Genomic DNA, 18425 nt, shown 5'->3' with positions numbered 1-18425 from the left:
CCAAAAACATGACATATGCAATGTCTAGCCTTGAAGGTTAAAAAGTGACTGCCTCTAAAATTATGTATACCTAATCCTAGAAATAGCCTCTTTTTATGATCCTTTCATTGGTATTTTGGTGTATCAGTGCCACCTGCTGGAAAGTTAATAAAATTAGGTCCTTCCGAATCCCAAAATGTGTATGGGGGTGGTGGTGGCAGGGTAAGTGTATTCTTGAAGAGAAAAGCTTAATCTTTAAATACATAGCTGTTTAACATCATCATTATCAGTATAAACCCCAATTAAAGCTCTGTAATAAGGTCTGAAACTTATGATTAAAAAATCCTAAATATTTCTTCCTCTTGATACATTTCTTGGTTTCTAAAATATTCTTCTGTCATTCTGCTCTATGTATGAAGCTCAGCATGCCCCAACATATCTCAGCACTACCTGGTTCTTTTACTAAGATCTAGGACATTGATACATACGTAAAAGACTTGTGAAACATTTATGTCCAGATATAACATGATATATGTATATTTAAATAAAATATATACTTTTTTTTTTTTTTTTTTTTTTTTAGCATTTGACAAAGTTTTGATGGTAGAGTGAGTAAAGTGGACAGATGTAGGATGGGATCTTTCTGTAGTGCTTTCACCACCTCTGAACAGCAACTGGAAGAGATGTATATAAACAACATGACACAACCGTGAGACTTCCTTATAAATAAAAACTGCAACACATATTCTGAATGATAATATAGAAACATAAAAGGTTGCTTAACCGATTTTAATAACATGACATAAAGCCCCTACACTTGATAGAATCGTTATGCAAAATACATAGATGAATACTGTCTTCTTTTAAAAATATAAAATAAATAAGCAAGACATGTGAAAATAGGCAAGTTTCCATTAAATAAATGAAAATTTTAAAAAAAGAAAGTTTTGCTTTCCATATCATTTGAAGAAGGGAAATTATCATTTTAAACAATATTCAAGTTTATTAAACAAATTAAAAAAAAGTATTATAAAATGTTTAACTGTCATCAGCTTCGAGGTTTATGTTGCTCCCGAATTTTGCATATAACTGAACTTTCAGATCCGCTAACACTCGCTGAATTGATTCCACTCTGGCTTCTAAGGCGTCAATTTCTTCTTGCAAATTTTTCTGGGGAAAAAAAATCATTTAAATTAATTCTATTCAATGGATGGTTACTGAGCATCTGTGGATGAAATATTTGGGAAGAATTTTAGGTCAAACTTTCTAAACTTGGGACAGGCAGCTAAATAACACTGATAATTAAATCTAAACAAAAAGTCTGAATGTGGATACTTTTAATTCATAATTTATATTTGCTTATTATAGAATGAATCAAATCAATCTTCTCAGTTTTTGCTGATTTAAAAAACAAAAGGGATAAAAAAGAAAATTAATTCCCAAATTATCATACCCTAATAAAGAACCTCTATACAAATACTTCTGGTAAACAAGTTTTATCACAGGCCTGGCTTCCAACACAGCCTCTTCCAACTTTCTCAAGAATAACTATGAAACGAGAAGAAATGATAAAAATTCACACTAACACCAATAATTAAGAATAACAACTTATAGTCAGAATCTGGAAGAAATTTTCACCAACTGCTGGGCCCCTGGAGCCACTTTGAGAGACAGTAGTAACAGGTGCCTCATTTCTGACACAGAGCAGTGCTGCTCACATGAAATGCATGGAATGTCAGAAGTTCCTTACTGGCCAGAATCAAAAAAAGGATTTCTCCTGAACATAACCAAGAAAATATGAAGTTGCACAAATGGCATACCCATTAATATTAGGAACTGGGGAAGAATGCCTAGTATTGACAATGTTATTCATTTCGAAGCCTGGCCACTGAATCTCAAAATACGGCCCCCAGAATGCTTGGAAACTTCTGGGGCTGCACTCCAGGCCTTCTGATTTGGAAGTTCTTGGGATTTCAGTGATTAGAATTTTCAACAAGCCCTCTGGGGGACTCTGATGCCTGCTAAAAGTTTGAGAACCACAGCTATGAGAAACAAAGATGACATACAGCTATTAGAAAGGAGATAAAACTTCTCTACCCTGAAAACCTAGTTCATAGTGAAATTATGACATGCAAGAAAATTATTTTAAAAGCCAAGTCCTATCATGTATCACTCATTTCTTAAAAGCCCCTGAAAGGCTCCACTTCGCCTTAGGGCCAGGTGAGCAAAAACTACAGCCCACGGGCCTGATCCAGCCGGATACCTGTTTGTGCAGTTTTACTGGACTGTGGCCCTGGGCATGCATTTACACATCCTGCTTCCATGGCAATTGTGAGAGAGCCTGGATGGCTCACAAAGCCCAGGGTATCTGCTATCTGACCCTGCAAAGAAAGTCTCCCAATCTCCGCTAAAATAAAGTCAATTTATCAACTCATCGGACAGAGTTTTTTTTTTTTTTTTTTTCAGGACAGAGTTCTTCAAAGACAAAGGCACAATTTCAGAGGCTCCCAAATCTCCAACTAATCAAAACTTCTCTTAGTGGCCTTTTTGCACCATGATCTTTTTATGATCACTTTAACAAACGACCATTCCACATTGGTCTGGAACATCCTGTCCCCTCTTCTGGTGAAGACCCACTTCGTGTTGCGTTGTCTCTTTCCCAGGGAGCCCTCCTGACCCTGACACCTAAGCAGACACACTCCTCTGCTCTGTGCTCCGACAGTCACCTCTCTGCCCACACCACCTTCCACTCATTACTAGTTTTACTTGCTGAACTTTCTCTTTACATTTACACTATATGCTCCATGCAGGCAGGAACCAGGCATATTTCATTGTCTTCCCCGTATCGGGGTTCATGGCAGAACCTGATACAGAGTAAGCACTCAACAAACACTTCTGGAATGAATGGATAAATGAATGAACAACAGAATAAAGGTTCACTGTCTGTGTGGGGTACAGGGAGGGAAGTGTGTTCACAGCAGTGACAAAAACTATAACCTATATTCCACAAGAGTATCTGAGGATGGTGGAAAAAAAAAAGAACAAAACTATAAAATTTTACCGTGAAAGAAAAAGGTTTTATACATAAGGGAAAACACCAATGTTTCTGCACAGAAAGATTCAGGAATAGAAATGTTAGTTCTTCCCAAGGCTTATTAAACATGAGTTTAATTCAGAGGAATTTTTGCTTTCGAGGACATTTGAAGAACAGAGACTAATATTTTAAATAATATTCATATTAATTAAGCAAACTTCAAAAGAATGAGAAAATGTTTGATAGCTACCAGTCTTAAGTGCACGTGACTGCTCCTCTCACAGACAGCTGGAGGGCGTGTGAATTGGAAACTAATTTCATACCATGTCTCAAATGCCTCAAATTTTGTCCATAAATCCATACTCTGACCAGTAATGACACCTGCCTGATTATTTCCTAAAAGAATCCTAAACGTGAAAAAGACTTGAGTGTAAGAATGTTCACTACAACATTACTGTAGGAAAACACTGGGAACCAATTCATGTTAACACCAGGAGGGCAGTGAACTGAATCAGTGTCCACCCGCATGATGTGAGACAGTCATCAGAAATGTTTTCAAAGCACGTGTGCTTGGCCCTGAGCAGGCCCTCAGTGAAGATATGCTGGACAAATGAACACTAAATAGAATGAGAAAGTACTTCTGGTAGAATGTTAACTGACCAAAATGTGAAGTAAACTTACGCAGAGAAAAGAGTAGGTGAAAACATAAGAACCAATGAAAATGTCCACTATGGGTGCTTATCTCTGGGTAGTAGGATTATAGGTGATTTTTGTCTTCTACCCTGTAATATTCTATAGTTTCCACACAGTGAGTTTAGAGCATGGGTTCTGGGGTCAAAAGGCTACCTAGGCCCTCCATGTCACTTTGAGTAAGTCCCATGACCTTTCTCAGCCCCGACCTTCAATTCTAAGTTGGGACGAAGGCTCTGCATCTCCCAGAGCCCTTGTTGGGATTACGTAAGATCATACCTCCAAGGCTTTCATTTCATGGCATGCCCGGGATGTTGTAAAAACCCATGCAGTATCACCTAGGCCCCGTTATTTCCCTACACCTAGAATTAACGTGTTCTTCATAACAACACACACCCTAAAGGAAGTCAGCCTCCCTCACCCAGGGAAAGACTCCAGCATACCTTTGCTTCTTCTAACATTTCCTGTGTCTCTTCTTGAGAATGGCTAATGAAAACATCACCAATTTGATAAGGTATCATTAAGCAATCATCATCTGCAAGCATGATGTCCTCACAAGCATCTTCTAAATTCTGGAGTTGTTTCTAGAAACACAAAAGTAAATGGCAATGAAAAGCACACTCATAATTAAAATTCCCTGACGGAGGTGAAGGTCCAACTTTAATCTGGGGACACCAACTCTGTGAGAGACCCTTTCACAAAGGTATCACCACACTCACATAAGACTTTCTTACATTTCTCCGTGGCATTTCCTAGGGAAGCGCTTAAAAGCTAACTCACTGCCTCTAGCTGTTTCCAGAATGCTAAAAGCATCTGTGGGGGACGGCGGGCATCTGTGGCCACGCAAAATGTGTCCTACTCCGCCAATTTCCACCTAGTGAGTTCTGCCTCCTGTGGTAGAATGAAAACAGTGCAAACCTCCATTTCTCAGCCTTGCTCGATGAGAGGATGAAGGTAGCTATGAACCCACATTCCACCAGTCAACTGGCCTTGAACTGGAGCTCAGCTCGGAGGAGCACATAGGAGCTGCTGAGCACAGGCCCGAGTTGGGAGTGGGCAGAGGCTGGGGCGAGGGCCGGGGGTGCCACCCAGCACTCCCAGGTCTGCAGCGCAGCTTCCCGTGCTGGAGGACGTGGCTGGCTCTGGGATCACTGGAAACAATAGCAGCTCCAGCACCAGCCATGTTCTCGGGAGACGCGGTTCTGGGGTCTGCTCCTGGAGCGCCAGCCCAGGCTCACCCCCTCAACACTCTGGAAGTTCTCACACATCCCTTAAGCAAGGTCTTTTTTTCTTCAACTAACTAGAGTGGGTTATGTCATATGCAACAACGGGCCCAGAGAAATAGAATCATGTATTACTGAATTCAGTTTTAAAAAGCTATAGCAGAAGCACTTGGGTGGTTCAGTGGGTTAAGTATCAGACTCTTGATTTCAGCTAAGGTCGTGATCTTGGGGTTGTGGGATCAAAAGCCACATTGGGCTCCATGCTGGGCGTGGAACCTGCTTAGGATTCTCTCTCTCCTTCTCCCTATGCCCCCCAAAACCCTGCTTGCACGCGCTCTCTCTCAAACAAAAAAATACAAACAAAAAACACCTATAGTATAAAGATCTTTCATTTTTCTTAAATATTTATTTAATACCTTTTTTATTTCTATTTCCTCCTTCAGCTCTGTGATTCTACTTGTATTCCGTGCAAATTTGTTTATCTTTTGTTGATCTTCAAAAGTAACGTTGACATCTTCTGCAGCCTGAGAAAACATTTCAATATTTTATAATTTTACTGGAGAAGTTATAGGTTAGCTTCTTATATAACTCTGAAATAATTCAATAAACTATCTGCCCTCATACAGTCAAGAATCGCAAATGGTACAGAAAATCACAAAGGCCTTATAAGTATTTGCTCCACAAGCTCCAGATCTGTTCATACATCTATAATCTCTTCCGATAGTCTATGGAATAATGCCTAAGCCTAAAAACATTTCAAATATGAACAACAATTAAGAATAAGTCCTGAACTAAGTAAGTCAGCCAACCTTGGTCTAGAGCAGAATTTCTCGAGCTGGAACATTCTTTCATCAAGATAACCCAGGAAGCAAAAATGATGTGGTAATGAGTTCTGGTAAAGGCTTCATACCAATTTCTTCTCTCAGAGTTAAAACCTACACAAGCTTATTGGAGCTGTCAGGAACCTGACGGTTTCTAATGCTTAATGCAATTGATACACTGGCTAGAGAGTTACTATGCATTTCAGTGGCTGTATTCCACACATGGTAAAAATTATGTTTCTTTTAACGCGGACCCTATTTACATGTCATCATTAAGAACAGGATATGAGGTACTATAAAATGATTAAAATTGAATGTCTAGAAATAGTGTGATTACATTTGTAAATAAAATTATAGAGTACTTAGATGACAAAGTATAAAATAGCTAACATTGACTGAGCTCTTACTATGTATCAAGAACTTTCTAGTGCTTTATCCTCATTGCAAACCCTTCAATGAATCTTATTAAGTATGACCGTTAGGAAGTAGCACTATTTTATAGATGGAGAAAGTGTGGCACAGACAGGATAATGTCCCCCGAGTCACAAGCCAGTATTAAGTGGTGGAATTCGATTTCAAATCAGGTAAGTATGACTCCAGAGTCCAGACAGGTCCACCAGCTCTTAGAAACTGAATGTAAGAGATGCTTGGGTGGCTCGGTGGTTGAGTGTCTACCTTTGGCTCAGGGCGTGTCCTGGGATCGAGTCCTGCATCGGGCTCCCTTCATGGAGCCTGCTTCTCTCTCTGCCTATGTCTCTACCTCTCATGAATCAATAAATAAGGAGAGGGACATGAGCCACAATGGGTCTTGTCCTACACTGACTTTGGCTATCACCGGCAGAATGTGGGCTGACAGCTGAGTCCACCAGTGTTCTAAAAGCCCAGAAGGAAACTCTGGCCAATTTCTTTAAAAAAATAAAAAGAAAAGAAACTGAATGTAAAAACACATGTGGACACGCAATCATGCACATTTGTCAGAGGCAACAGGAAGTCCTTGGTTTTCACCGGATTCTCAAAGGGGTACCATATATTAAAAAAGAAAGAAAGAAAAGAAACAAAAAGAAATTAAATACTAGATTCTCCTTGGAGCTTCCCCTCATTTATAAGATAAGAACAAGAGCCCTTGATTAGAATGTGATGGAGGAGGGAAAGAAAGAGCGAGCGAGAGTGAGCTTCAATCAGGCCTATTTTTGCTCTTTTGTAATGATTCACAACAACCATGCCTCCTCCCTTCACCTGGTCTCCTGTGACCTGTCACATAAGAGATGCACATTTTTATTTCCCCAGAGGTTGAAAGGCAACCTGTTGTGTCAAATGAGATTGGAGCTTGATGAACAGAACATGGAGGCAGATGCCTAGAACTCAGCCCGCCCCTGGCCTGGGCTCTCATCACAGAACTGACACTTTCACATGCATCAGGCTCAGCATCAGAGACCCCCAGAGGGTATCTTGAAAAACTCCTTTAGATCACGATACACAGAGCTTTGAATGGCCAACCTTGTGCATGACTTAGGAATACAGAAGTTGGGAAACACTGAGCTGCACTACAGACACCAAAGGAAAGCCCATATTTAGGTATCTTGGGATTTGAGGGGTTTTGCCTACGTAAGAACTAGCAATTCCCAAAGCAGACAGGGAACGGAGAATTCTAGAGAGTTCCTGCTTGCCTGAAGAGTTTAAAATACTGAGCTTCTCAAAACTTCACCATGTATTTATTTTTTTTTTTTAATTTTTATGTATTTATGATAGTCACAGAGAGAGAGAGAGAGGCAGAGACACAGGCAGAGGGAGAAGCAGGCTCCATGCACCGGGAGCCCGATGTGGGATTCGATCCCGGGTCTCCAGGATCGCGCCCTGGGCCAAAGGCAGGCGCCAAACCGCTGCGCCACCCAGGGATCCCATACCATGTATTTATAGATGCATTTGTCATCTTGAGGCTTGAACGGGGTCACTCTCATGAGAGCAACTACCGCGGGGCTGGCCTGACACACAGCTGAGGCTAATATATGGGTCTCTGAATGTGACTCTGAATCCGGCTTGATCAGACTCACATACACACCGTTTCTTACAGGGTTGTGAAGGAATTTGGCCACCTGTTTCTATCTTTCCAAAGCAGGTGTTTCCTTTCCTAGCAGCCCCCAGCATGTACTTGGGGCCTGGAGTCCGTTTCCTTAGCGGTGGTTTCCTCACTGGGGCCTCAGGGCCACAGTCACTGTGTAAGGCAGTGTGTGAAGTCCGTGGTTAAACTGTACACCACCCAGCGGAGTTCTGTTTACAGCAAAAAGTGGTAAGTCAGCACCTTCCAAGACTACTGGCAGTGGCTTCTGTTTTCATCTCACTGTTGTGGAACACTCCGACATTGCGTGAAGCTTCACTTTGGCAGGGAAGGGCTGATTCTTACCTGGGGATCCACAGACACTGAACAGTCCATTTACCCCCGACACTGTGCAGCATGGCATATCCTGTCTGCGCATTCCTCTGAAGGGCCTTCACAGTTCTCCTGATTCTCAAAGGGAGCCACACCCCGTAGAGGTTAGGGACTCCTGCATTCAGGAAAGCTAAATGTGCTCACTGCTTGCTCACAAAGCCATGGGAACTCAAAGAGGAAGGACTTATTTTTTATTGGGGGCAGAGTGGTCAACATAGTAAGAATGGATTCAAATCCAAGCAGGCGGGACCTTGGACAAATTATTCCATTTTTTGGAGCCACCTCAGGCTTCTTCCTGTAAAACGGGGAAGCCAGTTCCTCCTACCTTGCAGAGGTGATAAACTGAGGACCTGCAGATGGAGCTGCCTTTTAATAAATGATAACTAAATGTTTTATTTCCTGAACAATGCTTACCCCCCAAAAAAATCATTAGAGAGGAAGAACAAAGATCTAAAAGAAAATTCTGCTAGGCCAGAGAGAAATAGGACTACTCAAGATTCAAAGTGGAAATTAAAATTCCCTGGACCCCGACTGGGCCCTTTTCTTGAGACTCAGCACCTTGCAGGATTAGGAGAGGGACATGAACCACACTGGGTCTTGTCCTACACTGACTTTGGCTATCACCAGCAGAATGTGGGCTGACAGCTGAGTCCACCAGTGTTCTAAAAGCCCAGAAGGAAACTCTGGCCAATTTCGGTCTGCCTTTATTTTTGTTTTTTAAAGGTGTCTGCCAAATCTCCACGATATAAAATTTTGCATTGTATTTTTACTCACTTTTCATGCCCACAGTCATTCATTTAACAACTACTTGGTAAATGGTTCCCATGTGCCAGGCACAGTGGAAAGGGAGGCCGTCCCACCCCCCTGTAGTCTCACCCTCACAAATACCTGCAAGCTTACATTCTAGAGAAGGAGGTGGGCAAAAGGCAAGGTGGGCAAGATGATGCTAGATGATGATGATACACGTGGTGGGGAAAACAAAATAGGTTAGGGGCTGCAGTGTTGTGGGATAAGGAGTGAAGGGGGCTTCCTTGGCCTCTCTGGGGGAGGGGACAACTGTACTCAGGATCAAGGACAGAAATCAAACACAGTCCTCTGAAGGCCAAGAACCAGATCTTGGAAAGCAGACCTTTGGAGAGGACTGAATTACCTCACCCAAATGCTCTCACCAGAAAAGCCATGACCCACTGGGACATAAACATGTTACAAAGGTAAAGCATTCCGAATTGCAAAGTTTTTATTAAACTCAAGGGGCTATCCCCATGATATTTCACGCCCACTCACTGACATGCCTGCTTGCTCCCAGAGTGGGCAGAGGGCCAGAGTGTACATGCAGTTAACCCATCAGAAATGCTCACAACGCTGGAAAACACCTGCAGGAGGCTGCTGCACATATCATGTCAGTCTGACTAAGATAATGAAGAAAATCCTCCATGCTCTGGCCACCACCCACCCCTCGATATGTTCATTTACCATCTTGGCTCAACCTCCCCCGATTCTCTGCCATCCTGGGCACCCTTTCCTTAAACACATCCAGGGGCTCTGCAGCTGATACTCCCTCTCTAGAATGCCCCATCCCTTCCCAACTTCCTTTTCCTCTCCTTAGGTCATTGCATAGATCACACCTTCTCACGAAAGCCTTCTCTGGTCACAAAGCAGACCTTACTCCAGCCCTCGTGTCACAAGTCCTTTCTGTCATAGTTCTTCGCAGAGCTGGGAATTTTAGTCTTGTGTGACTACTGAGTAATGCCGGCCTCTCCCCGCAGAATGTAAGTTCTACGGTTCTACGATGCTATGAGGGTAAGGGTGTATAAGCATTATTATTGCTCATCACTGCTTATCACCGAAAAACTGAAATTGTGCCACGTTACATGCTGAAAAAGTTTGCTGAATGAATGAAAATATGTTGGCAATGAAGTTTTGCCAAGTCCAAGGTTCAAATCATTTCCCTACCATTCTCTCAACGTTTACTTCGTCTCTCTGCCCTTTGGTCTGCACACCTGTCAAACGGGGTGGGGGGGGAGGGGTACAACTAGCATCTTCTATGGAAGTAAAGACCACACCTAACAAAAGGCCCCTGTAAACTACAAAATAGAGATGGAGGGAGTCTCACAAAGTTTCATACTCCTCTGAATCACCCTAACCCTGAACCCTACTCTGACACTCAGTAAGAACTTGTGGATGACAGACCAATAGAGTGAGCAAATCGCCCCTGGTTTGCCTGGGGCAGTCCTGGTTTTAGCACCCTACAAAGGAGGCAGGTGGCTCAGACAGAGCATATTGCTGAGTAGGGGAGCCAAGGAATTTGCAGTTGAATGCAAGCAAATCCCTTTAGCCAGGGGACTCCCATCAGACACCACGGAAATTTGAAAACATGGGCTCTAGAGAGTTGTGCTCACTTTAATGCTAATTTGCTGCGGACCGGTTGCCTCATCTGTAAAATAAAGATAAAAGCAGCCTCTGAAAACGAGTGTGAGATTAAAATAATGCGTGGGGCTCGCTCAGAACCGAGCCCACCTAGCCCATCATACAAAGGAGGGCCTCGGTAATCACCAGGCATTATTAGCATCCCCCCCTTCCCCATTTTATTTGTCTCCTGTCTAGGTATTCCTAGACACCTGAGGGGACTCCGGGAATTAGAAGCTGTAAACAGGGAGCTCACACTCGCTTAGTGGGATAAAAGGTGGGCTTCGGGAAGAACAACATAAAATCGGAGCTTGAACTGCAGCTCTGCTCATTAGCTGAGTCATTTCGAGGCCACCGACTGCTCTGCTAAGTCTCTCCATCTGTAAAGTGGGAGGAAACCGTGTCTTCGCGAAGTTCCCGGGAGGATCGGGTACATCAGCCGCCGGCTTCTGGGCCCGGGGCCGGGGGCCGCCGTCCGCCGTCGGGACCCAGGGTCTCGGGCGGGAGCCGCGACGTCCGGCGGGGATGCGGGCGGGCGCGACCCGGGGCTCGAGACTCCGCCTCTCTGGGCCTCGGCCTCCTCACCCGCCAAGGCGGCGCCCGGGGCACCCCCGCGGGGCTCCAAGGCCACGAGCAGGTAAAAGGCCCGGCGTGATGCCAACCGCGGCCCACGCGACCCGCGCTGCTGCACCGCGAGGGCGAGGGCGAGGGCGGGGCCGGGGCCGCGGAGGGGGGGAGCCCGAGGGTAGCGACCCGGCTGCCCCCGGGGGGGGGCGCGGGGGAAACCCCGAGGGTCCCGACCCGGCTGCCCCGGGGGGATGGGGGGACCTCAAGGGTCCCGACCCGGCTGCCCCGGGGGGATGGGGGGAACCTCAAGGGTCCTGACCCGGCTGCCCCGGGGGGATGGGGGGAACCTCAAGGGTCCTGACCCGGCTGCCCCAGGGGGATGGGGGGAACCTCAAGGGTCCTGACCCGGCTGCCCCGGGGGGATGGGGGGAACCTCAAGGGTCCTGACCCGGCTGCCCCGGGGGGATGGGGGGAACCTCAAGGGTCCTGACCCGGCTGCCCCAGGGGGATGGGGGGAACCTCAAGGGTCCTGACCCGGCTGCCCCAGGGGGATGGGGGGAACCTCAAGGGTCCCGACCCGGCTGCCCCGGGGGGATGGGGGAACCTCAAGGGTCCCGACCCGGCTGCCCCGGGGGGATGGGGGGACCTCAAGGGTCCCGACCCGGCTGCCCCAGGGGGATGGGGAGAACCTCAAGGGTCCCGACCCGGCTGCCCCAGGGGGATGGGGGGAACCTCAAGGGTCCTGACCCGGCTGCCCCGGAGGGATGGGGGGAACCTCAAGGGTCTTGACCCGGCTGCCCCGGGTGGGGATGGGGGAACCCCGAGGGTCCTGACCCGGCTTCCCCGGGGGGGCGGGAGGGGACCCTGAAGGTCCCGACCCGGCGGCCCCGGAGGGAGGGGGGGAACCTCAAGGGTCCCGACCCGGCTGCCCCGGGGGGTGGGGAGGGGGATGGGGGAACCCCGAGGATCCCGACCCGGCTGCCCCGGGGGATGGCGGGGACCTCAAGGATCCCGACCCGGCGGCCCTGGGGAGGGGGGATGGGGGAACCCCGAGGGTCCCGACCCCGCTGCCCCCGGGGCGGGGGGAACCTCAAGGGTCCCGACCCGGTTGCCCCGGGGGGGGTGGGGGGAGGCCCCCGAGGGTCCCGACCCGGCTGCCCCGCCTCGGCCGGCCCGGGTGGGGTTGGGGGTGGGGGCTGAGACGCCCGGGGGAGCCGGCGCGGGGAGGCCTCGCCGCGGGGCCGCCCTCGGGGCCGGCAGCCTCGGGCCCCCGCGCCACGCCGGCCGGCGGAGCCGCACCCCCCCCGCGGCCCGCGCCCGGCCCCGGCGGCCGCCCCCCGCCGCCCGCCCCCCGCGGCCCGAGCATCCCGCACCCGAGCGCCCCACTCACCGCCTTCTTCATGGTGGCCGCCATCTTGGGACTGGACTACTGCGCGCGGCGGGGAGGGCGGCGAGGGCGCGCTCCGGGCCGGGGCGGAGAGTCGCTCCCCGCGGGCCCAGAGCGGCGCCGCACACAGCGCTGCCCCCGCATCCCCTCCTACCGCGTCTCCGGCCCGCGGCCCCCAGCGCCCGGGACTCGCGGAGGAAATGTGTCCTGGAAGCACTTGGTACGTGCCAATTAAAGGCACAGGCAACGCCCTGTGGGCCGACAGAAAGTGGGGGGTGTGGCGAACCGCCCGGGAGTCCCCGCGGCGGACGGCAGGGGGCGCGCCTCGCGGGGGGCGGGGCCTGGGCGGGGAATGGGCGGGGCCTGGTGTGGATGGGGCGGGGCCACGAGCGGACCGAGGGGAAGTTCTCTTGCATCAATTCCACAAAACTTGTAAGAAGTAGGCATACCTTAAAGAGAGCTAAAAACAAATGGCCTTGGCTCTGGGACGTGAGATGTCTGTGCCCTGCCAGTTCACACGGTGTAAGGAAGGAAGTGCTCCTCCATTAACCTACTCAACAATGCTCACCCAACAATTACCCTACACCTACACCCTTAACACCTGTGCCTCCCAATTCTTTTTTTCTTTTTCCTGTGTGTGCGTGTGCATTCCTTTACACTCTTAACACTTAAGGAACACCCCAAAGCTCTTCTGTTTACGTAGGTTATATTCATCCATATTTCCCATATTAGAAATGAAAATGGAGAATTCTTTAAAAATTTATTTAATAAATAAACCCATTCCATATTCATATAAGTGACGTTTCAAATTATGCAAAATCATAGGAAACTGGCATGGGCTTCTGAAAACGAGGAAGAGGAAGAAGGATGTACGCACTGTTGGGCCAGCTGCCAGCAGCGTTTTGTGCATGGGGCTCTGGGTGGTGGGGCTGTTCACCGAGGCAGAGTCTTATGGCCTGGGGCAGTGTGGTTTGATCTGGACAGGTGCACGGACAGGGGGCTGACCCCTGGCCACCTTGGTACTGGCTCTCCTCCTGACTCTGTATCCCACCATCTCTATCCCCCTTTACTCCCCTTCCCTGGCATCCTTCAAGCTGATCTCTGTCCCAGCAGGAGGATCAGTTCTGTAAGTACAAATGGGGACTTTCATATCTTCTGTTAAGCATCCTCTCCTGTCCTTAAACTTGAGCATCTCCAACCTCGTTCTTCCCCTACCTATCTAGACAAACAAAAGAAAGCAGCTTGTGGTGCAAATGGAAATAATTGGAGACCACAGGTCAGGAAGGAAAATCACCACTTAAGAATACTTTCCCCACTAAGGGTGACTGAACTCATTCCCTTACACCAGGTTGAAGACTGGCCGGCCATTGACTGGATCCATGCTGTTTTGGTTCATTCATTTCTTTGGGTTTTTTTTTTTTTTTTTTTGCCCACACAGTATTTTTCTTTAATTGGACCAACATTTGAAAATTAGGAGACTGCACTCAACAATATCAGGTTTTTTGTTCTGCTTTAGCTTGTAAAACCCAAGTCCTGGTGGCCTCGAGTCTACATTCCTGCCTGACAGCTGTTGCTGGAGATGATTATGGAAAGCCTATTGAACTAACAGGCCCTCTCAGGGTCCCCGTGGATCCCCTCCTGCCTCATCCTTGGGCTTACCTGTCAGAGCCTCCAGGTATATGCACTTGTCACCAGCCAGACTTCTCTTCTCAAAGATCTAAATGAGACAGTTTGTGTGTGCATTTGTTTGTTTGAAATCTGTACCATGCTAGATGCCATTGCAAAAAGAGAGATGAATTAGACAAGGTGCTTCACATCAAGAAGCTTACAGTTGGCACACATATATCGCCACAAATTGTAGCATCTGGAGCTGTAGCCCTGAGACCAGTGCAGAGGGGCTCTAGGGAGCAGGAGCTGGTGTCTGACTGGAGTAAGTAGCCCATGAAGATTCTGGAATTGGTGACATGAGTCATCAGTGTGACTCACTGACCATTGACCATGGTCAAGCAGGGCAGGTGCTGGGCCAGCTGCTTAAGCACCTGACTCTTGGTTTCGGCTCAGGTCCTGATCTCAGAGATGTGAGATGGAGCCCCACACTGGGTTCTGAGCTCAGCGTTGGGGTCTGCTTGGCTTCTCTCTCCCTCCCCCTCTGCCCCTGTGTGTTCTCTCTCTCTCTTTCACTCTGTCTCTAAAATAAATAAATAAATCTTTAATTTAAAAAAAAAAAAAGACAGATGCTAAAAAACATAGACAAAATTCCTTAGCCTCATGCAGTTTACTTTCTAGTGAGGGGAGACAGGCCATATTCAAAAATATATGAATGAATCATGTACTATGTCAGAAGGCGAGCCTTATTACTATGTGTTATTAATAGCTGTAAGAACACTTAGAATAGTGACAATAATAAAAGACTGTGTAGCTACCAGTATGAAAACTTCATGAGGAAGATACAAGAAATGGTAAGTATGTTAACTGGAACACCGAGGGGGGGAAAAACCATCTACCCAACTATTTGGCTTGACATATAAGCTACAAAATTGTCCCGACACATGCAGGTTTCGGATCCTGTCACAAAGCAATAATGGGCTCATTTTGTAGCAGTACACCCATGAGTGCCCTCCAAAATCCTCACCATGTGCACCGTGCTCCTGGTTCTGAGACTTAAACAGGAAACCTCGATGGGATTACCCCCTTCACCTTGGCCAGGAGGGGTCAGGGGCAACAGAGTCAACCCAGTATCACGTAGTAATTAGTGCCCATGTTAGGGCAGCTGTTCAAGGCAAAGTCAGTAATGTTTTGCCATAATACATACAGGACTATTATTTTCCTCATTTGAAAAATATCTACTTTTAAAATTTAGAACAAAAATATTTTAAAGGGGCATTTAAAAATCTCTGACTTAAAGTGAAAACCGATCTCACTTGCTGTAGGAGCAGATCTTAAGTAAATTAAAGAGAACTCTATTCTGGGATGGTCCTTGAGAAATTATGTTTCAACTGAGATTTGATCCAAGAGGGGGAAGGTAACAGGCAAAAAGGGAGCAGGACCAGGTGCTGCACCTGAGTGCCCTCCTTACAGGTCCACTGCTGGGCACCTCATCTGCTTGCCTCTCATCCCAGCTCAGTGAGTAAGGGAGAGTGAAGAGAATCTTTAATACCAAAGAAAGGTAGGCAATCATGGTATATTTAAAGAAAAGTTTAGATAGGAAAGAGAAGGAGGAGAAGGACAAGAGATGAAAGCTGGCCATCCAACTGTCCAGCTTACCCAGCTCCTCACCTCCAAGGGAATAGGGGCCCGGTGCTCAATTCCCCTTTTTACAAAAAGCCAGGAATCTGGATTTTTATTTTTTTTTAAAGATTTTATTTATTTATTCATAAGAGACACACAGAGAATGAGAGAGAGAGAGAGAGAGAGAGGCAGAGACACAGGCAGAGGGAGAAGCAGGTCCATGCAGGGAGCCCCATGTGGGATTCGATTCTGGGTCTCTGGGATCATGCCTTGAGCCGAAGGCAGGTGGTAAACTGCTGAGCCACCTGGGCGTCCCGGAATCTGGATTTTTAAAAAATGTGGAGTCTCTTGTTGAAACCTTCCCTCAAAACTTCACATATGCCAGAGAGATGGAAAGCAGGGTCCACCCACTCATCTGTGACCTCCAGTAAACCTCCCTGTAGGTACATATTTTGGAATATTCTGATGACTGAATTTTTCTCCTAAACGAAATCAGAAAAAAGAAAAAATTGCCTGGGTTTACTGAAGTCAAAAGCTGATGCAGGGCAGCCTGGGTGGCTCAGCGGTTTAGCGCCGCCTTCAGCCCAGGGCCTGATCTTGGAGTCCTGGGATCGAGTCCCACGTCAGGCTCCCTGCGTGGAGCCTGCTTCTCCCTCTGCCTGGGTCTCTGCTTCCCTCTCTGTGTCTCTTATGAATAAATAAATAAAATCTAAAAAAAAAAAAAGCTGATGCAAATTAGGAACTCTATCTCTTACTGAAAAGTTTCATCCCCAACAGCTGTCCTGTTACTTTCTCCCCTGTCACCTCCTCCCCATGCTTGTACCATGATCGCCAGAACTTCCTCTGTGCCCCTTCATCACTCTTGACCTCCAGAGGTGCCTTTAAATCTAACTCAAGATTTAATCCGTCCTCTAAAGACGTCCTTGGTTCTCAATATCCTGTTCCATCTTTAAATTCTGCACTTGCCACACAATTTGGTACATTTCTAAGCTACCACTGCATATGCCTTACCATCTCTCTCCTACTTCGTTTGAATATTCTTACTGAGACGGGCAATGTAAAGTAGTGTGAGTTTCTATATGGAGCAACAATTTTGTACATGATTTTGTTATGACCCCCTTTGAAATTCTTCTCTGTCTTCCCATTGCACCTTGGGTATAATTTAGATTTCTTACCAAAGCCTACTCTCAACCTCTGACATTATTTCATACCATCTTTCCCCTCCATATGCTCCATCTTCTTGAGTCTCCATTTGTGAATAATACCTGCTCCCTTCTTCCCCAGGCCCTTTGCACCTGCTTATCTTGCTATTCAAGATGCCCTTCGCCTGTTATTCACCTGGCTAAGTTCTGCCCACCCTCAACACTGAGCCTCTGTGTCTCTCCATCAAGACATCTTCCTTCAACACATCCACCACCCAGAAAGAGCACTCTCCTCTTCCTTGAAACACTGTTAAAAGTCTCTCTAACCCATTTTCTTTTAAAATATGTCTCTTCTGTTACACTGGGAGTACCAAAGGGGACAGATCATGCCTGCTTCTTCATCTCTGTAATCACAGCACCAACTGGGAAAATGGGTGATTGACAGACACTAATGAATAAATAAATGTGGGAATGAATGTGTAATTAGAGATTAGTACAGTAATATATAAAACAACCCTGAACAAGAGTCTATAGTGTATTTCCATTCACTTTGTGTGTGTTGGGGGGCGGGGGGTGTGCTGGACCTTGCACTAGGTGCCTCACACAAATAGTGATCGCGTGGACTCCTTGCCTGAACAAGCCTTCTCTTCACCAGGTGGCGCTGTGATTCCAGGAGCTGACATTTTCATTTCCTCTTTGCAACCTCTCAGGAACTGTCTACACTCTGAAAAACAACATTACACAAAATCAAGAGAGGTTTCTCTTTGGGACAAAATACAATCATTTCTCACTAGTTTGAATTCTTGCCTTAATTTTTACTGGGCAAAAAGCAAAGCATTTTCCAAAGCCCTCAAATGTATACATTGGGTTTGGGCCTTTATAAGATAGACCATTAACGAGTCTGTTTATTTCAAGGGTACATGCTTATAGCAATTTTGATATTGAGAAACAAGTCAGAACTTGTTTATAAGTAACAATCATAACATATCTTCAAATTAAAATATAAATTCCCTACTGTGATTTTTTTTTTAATATTTGTTTATTCATGAGAGATGCAGCAGAGGCAGAGACACAGGCAGAAGGAGAAGCAGGCTCCCCATGGGGAGCCCGATGTGGGACTCGATCCCAGGACCTTGGAATCATGCCCTGAGCTAAAGGCAGATGCTCAGCCACTGAGCCACCCAGGCATCCTCGGTGTGATTCATTTAATAAGAATCTCATTTATAACTAGCACGGAGCCAGGCAAACTCTTCACCATAGATGCTGCTCATAAAAAGATGTTTTATGCTGGGATCCCTGGGTGGTGCTGGGATCCCTGGGTGGCGCAGCAGTTTAGTGCCTGCCTTTGGCCCAGGGCGCGATCCTAGAGACTCGGGATCGAGTCCCACGTCGGGCTCCCGGTGCATGGAGCCTGCTTCTCCCTCTGCCTGTGTCTCTGCCTCTCTCTCTCTCTCTCTCTCTGTGACTATCATAAATAAAAATAAAAAATAATAAAAAAAGATGTTTTATGGTAAAATGGG

At 46.9% G+C, this 18425-nt stretch overlaps 1 protein-coding gene and 1 long non-coding RNA gene across 3 annotated transcripts; one reads left to right on the top strand and one right to left on the bottom strand.

Moving 5' to 3' along the window:
• Nucleotides 1-749: 749 nt before the first annotated feature.
• PFDN4 (prefoldin subunit 4) lies at nt 750-12696 on the bottom strand. Of its 2 annotated transcripts, none has more exons than XM_077873629.1 (4): nt 12539-12696; nt 5343-5450; nt 4147-4287; nt 750-1149 (listed from the first exon to the last, which is right to left on the bottom strand). In XM_077873629.1, exons 1-4 carry the CDS (start codon nt 12560-12562, stop codon nt 1018-1020), a joined length of 405 nt encoding a protein of 134 aa, XP_077729755.1. In that variant the 5' UTR covers nt 12563-12696; the 3' UTR covers nt 750-1017. The 2 variants fall into 2 exon arrangements, with proteins under 2 accessions (XP_077729755.1, XP_077729754.1); XM_077873628.1 differs by lacking the exon at nt 12539-12696 and adding an exon at nt 8149-8193.
• Nucleotides 11046-17875, top strand: LOC144298552 (uncharacterized). The gene is made up of 3 exons (XR_013365486.1): nt 11046-11218; nt 14052-14210; nt 17048-17875. It is a non-coding gene; the product is annotated as an uncharacterized LOC144298552 (long non-coding RNA).
• The last annotated feature ends 550 nt before the right edge of the window (nt 17876-18425 follow it).

This window comes from Canis aureus, chromosome 26 (assembly GCF_053574225.1).
Source record: "Canis aureus isolate CA01 chromosome 26, VMU_Caureus_v.1.0, whole genome shotgun sequence".
NCBI lineage: Eukaryota > Metazoa > Chordata > Mammalia > Carnivora > Canidae > Canis > Canis aureus.
The sequence above is the reverse complement of the archived record's forward strand: the minus strand, read 5'-3'. Positions and strand labels throughout refer to the sequence as shown.